Source organism: Medicago truncatula, chromosome 7 (genome assembly GCF_003473485.1).
Source record: "Medicago truncatula cultivar Jemalong A17 chromosome 7, MtrunA17r5.0-ANR, whole genome shotgun sequence".
Classification (NCBI taxonomy): Eukaryota; Viridiplantae; Streptophyta; class Magnoliopsida; order Fabales; family Fabaceae; genus Medicago; species Medicago truncatula.
This window is the reverse complement of record NC_053048.1, coordinates 1,310,799-1,325,618: the sequence shown is the minus strand read 5'-3', so window position 1 is coordinate 1,325,618 and position 14,820 is coordinate 1,310,799. Positions and strand designations below refer to the sequence as shown.

Below are 14,820 nucleotides of genomic sequence, written 5' to 3'. Positions count from 1 at the left end.
AATCATAAAAAATAAAAAAAAATAAAAAATAAAAAATGGTTTAAACTAAGTCTGTTGCACGAGGGACAAAATAAAAGTGAATATTTACATAGAATGTTACATGGAAGGTTGAGACTTTTACGGTAGGATAGACAGCCCTAAAACCTGCGTCAAATAAAGTGGTCAAACATGAGAAAGCGTGTTTTGATAATCCACATAGAGTCCAAAGGGTTATGCATAACAATGTTGTCTCCTATTTATATGTAAGTAATATTGATAGTAAATATTTTATGGTTAACAACTATGGAATATATGTGATTCATGATTTATTCGTAAAGTATTTAATCGTGATATATAGCAGTTCTGAAATAATAAATGCTATTGGTTATGGACTGATCAAGAAGTTTCATTCACGCATGTAATAATACTTAAGAAGATGAGAACGTACTTAAAACATAGACTATCCATACTAATTATAATTAGATTGCATTTCTCTTAACTCCATGCATAAACAAGAGCACAATAATACATGAAGTCCATTTATTAAGCATGCATCCCTTTAGTTAACTAGGTCTTGCAAGGGGCCAAGGGAGCACCACATAAACACTTATTATTCTCAAACCACGACGGATCAAACCCTTGCAACTTCCCTCCATCCTTTGGTATAGGACCACAAAGCTGGTTGTGGCTCACATCTAGGCCTACAAGCTTAGGAAGGCGGCCGAGGTAAGCCGGAACCCGACCGGTTAAATGGTTGTTATTAAGCCCTAAAGTGGCTAAATTGGTGAGCTTGCTAAAGTAATCAGGGATAGGACCGGTTAGGCTGTTCCAGTTAAGGAGGACAAAGTTAAGGTGAGGAAGTTTCGCAATGGCTTGAGGGATAGGACCGGTGAGGTTAGGGAGGTTGCGGAATATGAGGGTCTCCAGGTATGGTAGGTCAGCAATGAGTGGGGGGATCGTACCGACGAGGTCATCAGCACCGTCGATCTCGAGGAAGTTGACACGGTAGATTGTTGTTTTTGGGATTTTCTTGCATAAGACTATGCGCCATTTGCAACAATCTGTTTTTGGAGTCCAGGTTGAGAAGAGGCTTGTATTGTGGAAATGGTCTTTGATTTTGAGGAGGACTTTTTCGTCGTCGGGGTGGCAGTGGTGTCGGCGTGGTGGTGGAGAAAGAGAGAAGGTTAAGGAGGGGAGGAAGAGGAGAAGGAGGAGGAAGGAGGGGAAGAGGATGAGGGACATGGATGGATTTCTCTCCATTTTTGTGGAGTAATGGTTTTTGATGTAGGAAGTTGAAATAAATGAAGGGTACTTATAGGGTCCAAAACTCCTTTATAATGAGTACCTTGCATGTTTATTTCCGAAAAAGTTTGATTATTTTTGGAATTTTATTACTTTAACAACAAAGTAAAAATCTTCATCAAGATCACAAATAATGTATTGGTCCAAGATCATGTAATAATTTCTTTCTGGTTGGGGTCTTTTTTTTGGAATATGACACCGAAACTTTTTTATATGTATAGAGATTGTGTCCATATAAACCAGTAAAATAATAATTTTGTTGCATTATTCATTTGAAATAAGCAAGTTTCACACATGTGAGCAGGGAGCTATGTGATGTAAAGCCCTTCAAATATGAGTATTGTCAATGTCACTTTCCTGCATGAGGCAACTATTCCCACATGCTAAGTGGGGCGTGGGACTGATCCAAACTTTTTATGTTGAGAGTTAGCGTCCAAAACATGACTCAAACGATACTATGAGTGCAAAGCTCTATGAACGCTCACATGTGATGACATGAGGCAAATCTCTCAAAATTTGAATATGGTCAATTAAGGGTCGGTTTGGATTAGTTTTCAATCAAAAAAATGTTTGAACCGATCAGGGCAGATTCAGATATTTGGTGTATGTGAGGGTAAAATCTAAGTTGCTAACACTTGCACTTTCTACCGACAAAATTAAAGTCAACTTCAAAAGCTTATAAATCATAGCAAATGTGTTGCACTTATTTGTTTCCACAAGTTTTGCACAAGGTTCTTGACTTGTTGGTCTTATTCTTAGCATATTGTGCTTTATTTATACGGGGTAATAATTATTTTGGTCCCTGGATGCGTAAGGAGTAACCATAATAGTCCCTCAATGTTCAAAATTTTAAAAAAAGTCATTGATTGTGCACTTTTGTAGTCAAAATAGTCTCTAAAATTAAAATAATCTATTAATATTGTCATATTAGTCTTTTAATATACATACTAGTTGTCACTTCAGGGCTATTTTGATTAGCAAAGCGCAAAATCAAGACTATTTTAAAATTTTAATACATTAAGAAACTATTGTGACTACTCGTTACATATTCAGGGACCAAAAATAACTATTACCCTAATTATAATATAAAAAAAAAATAGGGAAATTGGATGTGTGGCTTTAATCCCGCATAGCCTTAACATGGATCCGTCCCTGGAACCGATGAAATTTTCATCAATTTGGTTTTGTTCGATTTTTACTAATTTTTAAAAAATGAAACCGAACCAAACTAATCGGTTCGGTTCAATTTATTGGTTTGTTTGAAAATACAAATAAAAAATTCGCATTCTTATAAATTTATATTTCATGCATACAATATACTAAATATTTCATGAATTTGTATTTCATGCATACAACATCCTAAAATTAGATTAGCTGTCAAATTAAAAAAAAACACTTCCACACTAAAATTTCAATTCAATTTCAACTTGAATCGCCAAATTCCAATGCATTATCCTTACTTTACTTAAGTGTGTGTGAGGTGAAGATAAAATGATCTTATTAGATTGAAGGGGTGTGGTAAGCATCAGTTCGGTTCATCGGTTTTTAGATCTCAAAATAAAACACCGAGAACCGAACCAAATTAGATCGGTTTAGGTCAATTTGATTCGGTTTTAAACTGAACCAAGCAAAGTCAAATACTTCTTTGGTTTGGGTTGGTTTGGATTCTCAGTTTAGTTGGTTTTGTCTGAACCACTTACACCAATATCATTTTCTTGGGTGAGACAATTATGACGAGTTTTCACATGTTATATATTAGGAATAAAATTGTTAATATTTGACCTTCAATCAATAGTTTATATATTTAGTTGGTTGATTATCTTACATATTTAGTTATATTAGATCAATAAAACCAAAAGTTTTTGAGTTTGAATCCTGAGAGCCCTTCTTTCCTATACTGAAATTAATATTGTATATTCAAGTCTTATCCTTTCGATTGTTGTGAGACCTATGTCGATATAGATTTTGAGATGATCCACCACAATACAAAGTATCATTTTACCTCAAATATCCAAAGTTTCCAAATTCGATTCCCACTGATAAATTGTGCGACAAGAAAGACATGCCTCAATTGTTTCAACTAAGGCGTGCTCGAACCATGGGTGATACACGAGTAAGGATCCTCTTCATTTGTCAAAGTAAATGGATTATACAATTTGAAGTTAGATATACACAAAAAAAAGATATAGTGAATGCTTTTAAAATAAATGGACATTTTCGTTAGCTTAGTTTTGATATATAAACATACAATTAATGTCAACATTAAGGGTTTGTGAGCTCAAGGTGTCTGTCTCCATCGAATTAGGATCATCTCTATCTAGAATCTTCTTCATTGTTTCTATTTAGAGAGATAAAGACACAATAAAAATTTAAAATAATTAATCGTGGTTAGACTCATTTAATGACATGAGCCACCACCTATTTTTTGTGTCTATCTCTTTCTTGACAATATCCATTTATTTTTATAAATGGAGATGATCCCAACTCGTCAACACCACGGGACTCCCTCCCTCAATTTGTGTATGAGATTACATTTAGCAAGTATCGGATAAAATCATCAAAGGTTTTCAAAAATAGAAGGTTTCCCCCAAGATTACATTTATCATATTTTAGCAGCACTCTCTTAAGCCCTCACTCACTTAAACGTCCGAGCACGTGAAGGTACGTACACCACCCTCCTTCAATAGAGAAGGACTCATGAAGGACCACAACGGACGACGACAAACTTGATTCCACAACACAACATATCTCAACCCAATAGACCCATTTTCCTAGGTCCAAGAGGATCGTCCTCAACTTTTTTTGGAACGGGACGAGTAACCCGAGGGGTAACCTGAACTCGGTCCATGTTTCTGTTATGTCCTTCTCATTCCTTTATTATATCTTTCTCTTCATCGGGTCAGACCTGGCCCAAAGCATTATTGTTAGGATGAGTTGTAAAACATAACCGTATTTTGTACAACCCTATAAGACATCTGTTGGAACAAAATGTGTTTCACAATGAACCTTATTAAGTTTTGATGATAACAAGGTATTAAAAATTGTCAATTGGTTATTACTAATAATTGTTCAAGTGTACAGGACCAAAGGCTACTCAAGTTATTTCATTAGGTCTTGGAAGAACAATGGAAAGAAAAAGAAATTCTGAGCATTTGAAGAAAACTGCTCCTGAAGCTGAAGTGCTTCTGAAGTGATGACGTCATCAGAAGCAGAAGGTCATCAGAAGCAATATCTTCACCAGAAGCTACGTTTGATCCTTTAATCAAACTGAAGATTCAAAGTAGCTGATTCTCAATTCAGTCTTATCCAAGAAGAACGAAGAATTGAAAGGGAGGTATCAACGGATATATGGATAACACTGAGCACTTGTCTCTCGTTAATAGAGTTGACAAAGTACAAGTGTACAACCACTACCTCCACTACTCTGTTTTCTGTCTACGCTACAAGACAAAACAACAGCCATGCCTGCAGAATTTGTACACTCAAGATGGGAATGAATTTGAAGCTTATTCTTCAAAGGACTACACCCAAATCAGGCAAAGGATCACTGGTGGATAATCAAAGGATTTCAAACGACTCTTTAGACGTGCTGATTATCTCAACGTCTCTTTCACGCCTCTATATAAAGGAGTGAAGACTTGAAGATTGTAAAAAGAGATACATAAGTTCAAAAGCGCCAAAACTCTGTCAATTTGATTCTACAAAGCACACTGAATTTCTGCACTGATTTGATACATCTTAGAAATTCAAAGTCTAGAGTCTTTACTGTATTGTATTGTGAACACCACTGATTGTATATCAAGTGTTCAACTCAAACTCAATTCTCTGTATTTTTGTTTGATTAGAAGTCTCTTGCCTGCGTGCTTGAGCATTAGAAGTCTCTTGCTTAGTGCTTGAGTATTGGAAGACTCTTGCGTGTGTGCTTGAGCATTTTTGTGAAGTCTCATACTTAGAAAGTATTGAGCAGTTGTAATCTTTGTGATTATAGTGAAATCTCCTTGGAAGTGCAAGGGGGACTGGACTACTTCCGTGTTGTGGAAGGAACCAGGATAACTGCTTGTGTCTTTGTCTTTCTTTTCTCTGCTCTGCTCTTTTCCGCTGCAATCTGTCTCTGATCATTTCATCAGAAGCAATCAAACTGCTTCTGAAGTTTTATCAGAAGAAGTATTTTTTTTAAGAGAAAAAGAAAACACAATTCAACCCCCCCCCCCCCCCCCCTTCTTGTGTTTTTCACCTTCAATTGGTATCAGAGCCTGGTTTGTTATCACAGCACTTAACCGTGTTACAGTTCAAGATCCATTAGAAAAACATGTCTGGAGATGAGGAATCAGTTACTACAAAATATACAAGTGTCAAGCATGACTATGATACTGCTGACAAGAAAACAGACTCTAGAAAAGCTCCAAAGTTTAATGGAGATCCAGAAGAGTTTTCATGGTGGAAAACAAATATGTACAGCTTTATCATGGGATTGGATGAGGAGTTATGGGACATACTGGAAGATGGAGTTGATGATCTGGATTTGGATGAAGAAGGAGCTGCTATAGACAGAAGAATACATACTCTTGCTCAGAAGAAGCTTTATAAGAAACACCACAAGATAAGAGAAATCATTGTGGCTTCTATACCTCGCACCGAATACATGAAGATGAGTGACAAATCTACTGCGAAGGCTATGTTTGCTTCTCTATGTGCAAACTTTGAAGGCAGCAAGAAAGTGAAAGAGGCTAAAGCTTTGATGCTAGTTCATCAGTATGAACTTTTCAGAATGAAGGATGATGAGAGTATAGAAGAAATGTACTCAAGATTTCAAACTTTAGTTTCTGGATTGCAAATACTGAAGAAAAGCTATGTTGCTTCTGATCATGTTAGTAAGATTTTGAGAAGCTTACCTTCAAGATGGAGACCCAAAGTAACTGCTATTGAGGAAGCTAAGGATCTAAATACTTTAAGTGTTGAAGATCTTGTTAGCTCACTCAAAGTGCATGAAATGAGTTTAAATGAGCATGAAACCTCTAAGAAGAGTAAATCCATTGCTCTACCATCTAAAGGAAAGACCTCAAAATCTTCCAAAGCCTACAAAGCCAGTGAATCTGAAGAAGAATCACCTGATGGAGATTCTGATGAAGATCAATCTGTAAAGATTGCTATGCTGTCCAACAAGCTTGAGTATCTGGCAAGGAAGCAGAAGAAATTTTTGAGCAAGAGAGGTAGCTACAAGAACTCCAAGAAAGAAGATCAGAAGGGATGCTTCAATTGTAAGAAGCCTGGTCATTTCATTGCTGATTGCCCTGATCTTCAGAAGGAGAAGTTTAAAGGAAAATCCAAGAAATCAAGCTTCAACTCCAGTAAATTCAGAAAGCAAATCAAAAAGAGCTTGATGGCGACCTGGGAAGATTTGGATAGTGAATCTGGTTCTGATAAAGAAGAAGCTGATGATGATGCTAAGGCAGCCGTGGGGTTAGTGGCAACAGTATCATCAGAAGCAGTATCAGAAGCTGAATCAGATTCAGAAGATGAAAATGAGGTATATTCCAAAATCCCTAGACAAGAACTTGTTGATTCTCTAAAAGAACTTTTATCACTGTTTGAACACAGAACCAATGAGTTGACAGATTTAAAAGAAAAATATGTTGATTTGATGAAACAACAAAAGACAACTCTATTGGAACTGAAAGCTTCTGAAGAAGAACTCAAAGGGTTTAACCTCATATCAACAACATATGAAGATATACTCAAGAGTCTTTGTCAGAAGCTACAAGAAAAATGTGATAAAGGTTCAGGCAATAAACATGAGATTGCCTTGGATGATTTTATTATGGCTGGAATAGACAGAAGCAAAGTTGCTTCTATGATCTACAGCACATACAAGAACAAAGGCAAAGGGATTGGATATTTTGAGGAGAAATCCAAAGAATACAGTCTCAAGAGCTACTGTGATTGTATCAAGGATGGATTGAAATCCACCTTTGTGCCTGAAGGTACAAATGCTGTAACTGCTGTTCAGTCAAAACCTGAAGCTTCTGGTTCACAGGCTAAGATCACATCAAAGCCAGAAAACCTTAAGTTCAAGGTTATGACAAAATCTGATCCTAAGAGTCAAAAGATTAAAATTCTGAAAAGATCAGAACCTGTTCATCAGAATCTGATTAAACCAGAATCTAAAATCCCAAAACAAAAGGATCAGAAGAACAAAGCAGTTACTGCTTCTGAGAAAACAATACCAAAAGGTGTCAAACCTAAAGTATTGAATGATCAGAAGCCACTCAGCATTCACCCTAGGGTACAAGGGAGGAAAAGTAAAACCTCCAAAACTAACCCAAAAGGACCCATGAAGATATGGGTACCTAAATCTGAATTGGCCAAAAATGCAGGTGTGCCTAAGGGCAAGAGAGAAACAAAGGTCATGGTACCTAGACAGCGGATGTTCAAGGCACATGACTGGAGAGAAAGCTTTGTTCCTTACCCTTACAATGAAAGATGGAGGAGAAGTGAAGTTTGGTGGCAACCAAACTGGAAAGATCATTGGTACAGGTACTATTGGTAATTCCTCCATCTCAATTAATAATGTGTGGCTAGTAGATGGTCTGAAGCATAACCTATTGAGCATTAGTCAATTTTGTGACAATGGGTATGATGTAACGTTCAGTAAGACCAACTGCACACTAGTCAACAAGGATGACAAATCCATTACATTCAAGGGAAAGAGAGTTGAGAATGTCTATAAAATAAATTTCTCTGATCTGGCTGATCAGAAGGTAGTTTGCCTTCTGTCAATGAATGATAAAAAATGGATATGTGATGAGATAAAACCGCAAGTGCACGGTCTTACCGAAGTAGTAAAATATGAGTATCGTTCCGACAGGGAGTTATGAATTCAATTAACTTTAGATAATGATTGGACTAAAGGTTTATAAGGTAGAAAGGTTTGGGTTTTTGATTAAAAGCAAATAATAAAATAAAAGATAAAAGTCTTGGGGTTATTGGTTCATCCTAACGACAAGTCTTTCTCAAACCAAACTATTAAACTTATAACTTTATGTTAGACCTAATTTCTCAAGACAGTTTCTCTTTTGTTCCTCTAGCAACCAAGCCTATTTCGCTGACTTTATTACTATTAGATTTTGGTTCCTCTAACAACCAAGCCTATTTCGCTGACTTGATTGTTATTAGTTCCCTTGAAGATCAAAACTATATGTCTCAAAGATTGCAAAGCCTATTTCGCTGACTTTGCAATCCTTGTCTAAATTCAGTTGTTCGAATATCAAAGCTCCACTTTCGTTTTATGAATTGATATTTGAGATGATGGATAAACAATTATCAAACCCTCCACTTTCGTTTCCACAGTTTGATAATGGTTGATCCATGTTAAAGCGGTGAATTTAGATAAGGAATTAGGGTTACATAAGATTAAGGTTTAAAGCTTGGTTTGATTAGGATTATGTCATTAGACTTATCCAACAATCCCAAGACAAGAGAAGTCTACTCACTGACGTTCATCGTAGACAAGGAGAAGAAGAGAGAAAGCATAAAAGTAAATAACAATAAAGTAAAATGAACTTTTATTAGAAAGACAATTGTCACATATTGTATTCCAAGAAAAGATGAATATTTTTGATGGCTAGCTACTCCATTTATAGTACACAATTGACTTAAAATCTAAGCAAGTATATTCCAAGAATATTCCTCGGTAGATTGTGCGCCAAAATAGAATAGCTTAGAGCCCAAGCAAAAGCAGCAAAAGGTCTTCTGGAGGGTGGCACGGCCGTGCCAAGGCTAGCACGGGCCGTGCCAGGCTTCTGACTTGTGGGAGACATATTTTGTTTCCCAATCTTCATATTTTCGTGTCCAATTTGCTCCAAATCCCTTTCTTTTGCTCCAAGACTCAATCCATCCAATATTCTTCCCTGAAATATAATAAATTGCAATTTAAAGTAAACTATCCTAAAAAGGAAATAATACTAATATAAAATTATATAAAATCTAAATAAAACTAAACTAAAAAGCATATTAAAATAGCATATAAATGACTCATCAAACTCCCCCACACTTGAATCTTTGCTTGTCCTCAAGCAAAAGGCATAAACATAGTAGCACCAACAGTTATATCAAATGACAATTCAATTAAAGCACATGTCTCCTCAAGGGCTTAAATCCCAAATGTACACTAATCACAAACTCAAGCATTTCTTGTAATTTTTATTCAACCCAACGATCAAGTTTCAAGTGAGTGTGTGTGTGATGTCCAACCCTTTTCTTGCTCCTGTATAAGATAGGCATTATGAGGAAACATGGTCTAATCCTAGCACTAAACCAACCAAGAAAGATTCCTTCTAGAATTCATATAAGAGAGATGGGAGTATTTGAGAATCTTTGTTCTTTGCCATTTGCACATTTTAAGTTCTTTATTTAAGGAACAACATCTTCACGTAGGAGGTCGGAGGGCCTACCCCCTTCCCCAATCTAGATTCAATGGTATCCCTTAAAACATCATCTTCACGTAGGAAGTCGGAGGGCCTACCCCCTTCCCCAATCTAGATTCAATGATGCGTTTTAAAGTTTTTTCTCAAGATAACAATCATCTTCACGTAGGAAGTCGGAGGGCCTACCTCCTTCCCCAATCTAGATTCAATGATGAGATCTTGGAATTTATTTGGCTTTTTGGCTTTTTATGAAATCCCTTATACTCACTTATACTACTTGCATTTTGAGAATCTTTAAAGGTTAATGTACCACTAAGATTAAAACGTGTTTCCTTAAAATACCTATTCATACATTTACTCAAGGGAAGCAACTTTGTGTTTTTCTCATTGGAGAATTTTATTCACTTTAAAACAAGATGTGGGTATATCAAGAAGACTTAAAACACAAGAGTTTGCTTTCATGTACAAGAATCAATCAAATAAGAGGAGACAATGAAAATTTTGTGTCATGATATTTTCAATAAAAATTAGCTACTTAACCATGCCTTTTACAATAAAACAAAACAAAAGAATAAAGTTCAAGGGAGTTTGAAAACACTACGACTAAAGACACTTTATTAGGCTCCCCCCACACTTAGGAGAAGCATTGTCCTCAATGATTCAAAATAAGATAAACGAAGAAGAAGAAGAAGAAGAAGAAGAAGAAGAAGAAGGAGGAGGAGGAGGAGTAGTAAGAGAAGAGAGGAAGAGGAAAGCTCACATTTTTCATTGAGTTCTATAGGTAGGACCTTGGAGGTGAAGATGGTGCATCATGTTCCGAAGCATTTGGTTATTTTCTTCGGATATGCGGTTGCCCCTTAGGACATAATTCCTTAGTCCCGACAATTCAACACCTTGCCTTAGTTGCTTGGTGCTTATCCTCTCAGCCTCGGTATGCATCCATGCCCATCTTGCATTTTCATTTGTTTATCCGGAATCATGGTCATGGTGCTCCTTATCATGGTACAATTGTGCACCTTCCTTTTCTTGGTGAAAATGTGCATCTTCCTCGCCTTCATTATCGTGTTCTTCATGTACCTGTGGATCATCAACAACATACAACAAATTTTCTTCCACCTCGGTGTTAGTCCGAGATGGGTTAGAAAGTATAATCAAAATAGGCACAATGAGTTTGAGTGTGTAGGACATGGGTGGATGGGGCTTAATGAAGTTCATAAAGATAAGGGTCTCTATGTTAAGCCTATTGTTTCCCTCAATTTTTGTAATCCCTTGGTCCTCACCCACTCCCAATTGCCTAGCTATGTATGTGATGATACCACCCACAACTATCTCTCCCCTACTATCAAACCTATTACCATCATGGGAAAGGTAATCAAGCAAGTAAAAGCATGTGTTAACGGGGTGGTTGTTAAGCATGGCCCACGACATGAAGAGTTCATCCTTCCTAGTGTTCCCCACTTCGGTCCTACCCCAAATAGTGCCAGTCATTACTTTTTGAAGGTATCGTGTGTTAAATTGCCTAAGGTCGGTGATCTGTTCCCAAAAGGTGGTGGGTTGATAGTCAACCGGCGTAAGACTTTGATCCCAAGAGTCGTGGATGAACCCCGCGTTAGCGAAGTCCATCTCATCACAAAAGTGTTGAAGCGACATCTCGTAATCAATGTTCATAAGCCGGAAAGAGATTCTATGATGTAGGGTTATCAAAATTCATCTTTTCCTTTGTAAAAACATTTGAACTTAAAAACTTAAAGGTGAAACTTTCATAACCCCACATAGGTCGTAACATAGCAACCCACCCTAATCGTCTTAGAAATTTAAACACATTGTCACTAAGGCCTAATGTAACCAAGTCATAATTATCAGGGTACCTGCAAGGATGTAAAGGTGTAGAGATGAGATTTATATACCTATCCTTTTGCTTGTTGTCCTTGAATATTATGCCATGGTTATTTGCCGGTACTTGCTTCTTTGGGGGAGGTCCTCTTGAAGATGTTGCAACTTCTTTTCCACTTCTTTTGGAAGCCATAGCCTTGACCTTGGTTGGATTTGGTGTTTGTGGTGAAGGTTGGGGTTAGTGAATGTTTTTGGTGGAAAGGGTTGGTATAATGGAGGTTGTGAATTTTTGTGGATTGGGTGGATGAAAGTGGATTTTGTATGGATGGTTGTGGTGGGAATGGTTTTTGTGGTTATGGAGGTTTTAGAGAGAAGTAGGAGGGATGAGAGGGGTTTGGTTTGAAGAATGAGGGAAGAAGATGAAGGAAAATGAGGTTTAACCTTACCTGAGGTCGGGCACGGCCGTGCTGAGGTTGGCTCGGGCCGTGCCAAGTTCCTGGAGTTTGGCCTGGTTTGGGAAGGGCAAGGTCTGGCACGGCCGTGCCAGTGTGAGCACGGGCCGTGCCAAGGTTCTGGAGACCGGGACTTCAAAAATTTTCTTTTTCTTGAATCATAGTCGGACAATTACCTACAAAACAAATAAAAACAAAACACAACAAAACAAAAGCAGTTAAATGCGTGGGTTGCCTCCCACGAAGCGCTTCTTTATAGTCATTAGCTTGACGTTCAAGAGGTTTCTCTACCCTATACCCAATCTTTCCCAAAGGGATAGTGGCGTCAACCTGGCATTCTCTCCCAAATCACACATGGCTTTCTCAATGCTTTTGGATCCTATGACACAAGGTATGAGAAAACTTTCTAGATTCTTAAGTTTAGATGACAATTTGTTTGGAAGTATATCGATTAAAATTCTAAATTGGTCATCTAACTTTGATTTGACAAAACCTTGTGTTAATGGATTTTTAGGCTCATGAGGTGGTGAAACAAATGGCTTTTCATTTTCTCCTATAGTTTTCTCACTTTGAGGCTCATCACTTCCTATCTCTCCCTCATTGTTCTTAATTTTCACAACGAGGTCCTCTAATTGGTTACCATCCCTAAGAATAATAGAACTTATATGGCCTTTGGGGTTGGTTTCAGTTTGACCTGGAAAGATCCCGGTGGTTTGAGAGGAAGTAGTCACGTGTTGGGCCACTTGAGAGATTTGGGTTTCAAGTATCTCATTGTGAGTTGCTATGGAGTCTACCTTGGATGTGATTTTGGCAAGAGAGTCATTCAAAAATTCAGTTTGGTTTTTAAGCTCTTGGAGTTGCTTGGATTGATCTATAACATAATTTTCCATTAAAAGTTCCAAGCTGGATTTTTGAGGGACTCTTTGGTTGTTTGCATAACTGGGTGGTGTTGTTTGTTGTCCAAAAAGATTTTGAGGGGTTTGATAAAAAAATTGGTCGTTTCTAAACCCTCGATTATATTGAGCATAGTTTACTTGCTCAGGACCTCTAACAACACGACCTAGTTGGCAATCAATGCCAATATGGCCAAATACACCACAAACTTCATAAGGAGGTGATACAGGAGCAGGTGTGACAACACTAGTATTCATTGTATCAAATTTTTGTGTTAGTGTGTCAACATTAGCAGTTAGATGATCAAGGGAGGAAATTTTGTACATACCTGCCTCTTTTTTAGAGGGTGAAGAAGCAGTGATGACTCTCTCACTTGTCCACTGATAGTGGTTTTGTGCCATGCCCTCGATCAAATCATATGTTGCTGTGTAAGTTTTATTCATCAAAGCTCCACCTGCAGCTGCATCAACATAGATTTTTGTGGTATACGAAAGACCATTATAAAAGGTGTGGATAATTAGCCACTTCTCTAAACCATGATGGGGGCAAAGCCTAAGCATTTCTTTGAAACGCTCCCACGCATCGTAAAGAGATTCACCATCTTTTTGAGTGTATTGAAAAAGCCTCGCCCTGAATTGAGCGGTTTGAGAAAGGGGAAAGAATTGGGCAAGGAAAGCTCGCCTCATTTGGTCCCATGAAGTGATAGAACCAATAGTCAATGAATGAAACCAAGCACTAGCTCTATCCCTTAAGGAAAAAGGAAAGAGGTGCAGCCTTACGGCCTCTTGGTTTGCCTTCAAAGTTCCACTGAGTTTTAAAAAATTTGAAACATGAAGATTCGGATCCTCAGCGGGTGATCCGAAAAATTGATTTTGCTGCACTAGGTAAATAAGTGCAGGCTTTATTTCAAATTTACTATCCTCAACCGTTGGGTACACAATAGCATCGTACGACTCATCTGAAGATGTGATTGCATACTCTTTGAGAGCACGTTTCTCATCCATGTCGTTATTATTGTCTTTGAGCCATGCCTGAAATCAAAACGGTTAAAGATAGAAAATAAAAAATAAGGAGAAAGGGGGGGAGATATATATATATATATATATATATAATAAAAACAAAATAAGATAAAGAAATAAAATATATTATAAATATATAAAAAAATAAAAAAAATAAAAAGGTAAGAAAAAGGAAATAAAATATTTTATAAATATATATATATATATATATATATATACTATTTTATATATATATTTTTTATATTATATTTTTTTTTTTTTAGACTAACCACTATTAAAAAGTTAATCAAATTACAATAACTCCTCGGCAGCGGCGCCAAAAACTTGATGAGATAAAACCGCAAGTGCACGGTCTTACCGAAGTAGTAAAATATGAGTATCGTTCCGACAGGGAGTTATGAATTCAATTAACTTTAGATAATGATTGGACTAAAGGTTTATAAGGTAGAAAGGTTTGGGTTTTTGATTAAAAGCAAATAATAAAATAAAAGATAAAAGTCTTGGGGTTATTGGTTCATCCTAACGACAAGTCCTTCTCAAACCAAACTATTAAACTTATAACTTTATGTTAGACCTAATTTCTCAAGACAGTTTCTCTTTTGTTCCTCTAGCAACCAAGCTTATTTCGCTGACTTTATTACTATTAGATTTTGGTTCCTCTAACAACCAAGCCTATTTCGCTGACTTGATTGTTATTAGTTCCCTTGAAGATCGAAACTATATGTCTCAAAGATTGCAAAGCCTATTTCGCTGACTTTGCAATCATTGTCTAAATTCACTTGTTCGAATATCAAAGCTCCACTTTCGTTTTATGAATTGATATTTGTCATACCCCAATTTTTGACCTAACGCCCCACTGACACATGTCACTTGACTCTGATCGATCTTTGATTATTCAGTAAAAAATTCAGCAGGGAG

At 37.0% G+C, this 14,820-nt stretch overlaps 1 protein-coding gene and 1 non-coding gene across 2 annotated transcripts; one reads left to right on the top strand and one right to left on the bottom strand.

Annotated features, from left to right (window-relative positions):
• Window positions 1–360: 360 nt before the first annotated feature.
• On the bottom strand, window positions 361–1,280 carry LOC25497404 (polygalacturonase inhibitor). The gene has a single exon (XM_013591979.3). The coding sequence runs from the start codon at window positions 1,237–1,239 to the stop codon at window positions 547–549; it is 693 nt and encodes a 230-aa protein (XP_013447433.1). The 5' UTR covers window positions 1,240–1,280; the 3' UTR covers window positions 361–546.
• Window positions 1,281–13,414: 12,134 nt separating this feature from the next.
• On the top strand, window positions 13,415–13,521 carry LOC120577245 (small nucleolar RNA R71). Its single transcript, XR_005643320.1, has one exon. It is a non-coding gene; the product is annotated as a small nucleolar RNA R71 (small nucleolar RNA).
• The last annotated feature ends 1,299 nt before the right edge of the window (window positions 13,522–14,820 follow it).

Bases quoted from the DNA above. Each gene is read 5' to 3' on its own strand.
- LOC25497404 (XM_013591979.3), bottom strand. From the start codon at position 1,239: ATGGAGAGAAATCCATCCATGTCCCTCATCCTCTTCCCCTCCTTCCTC.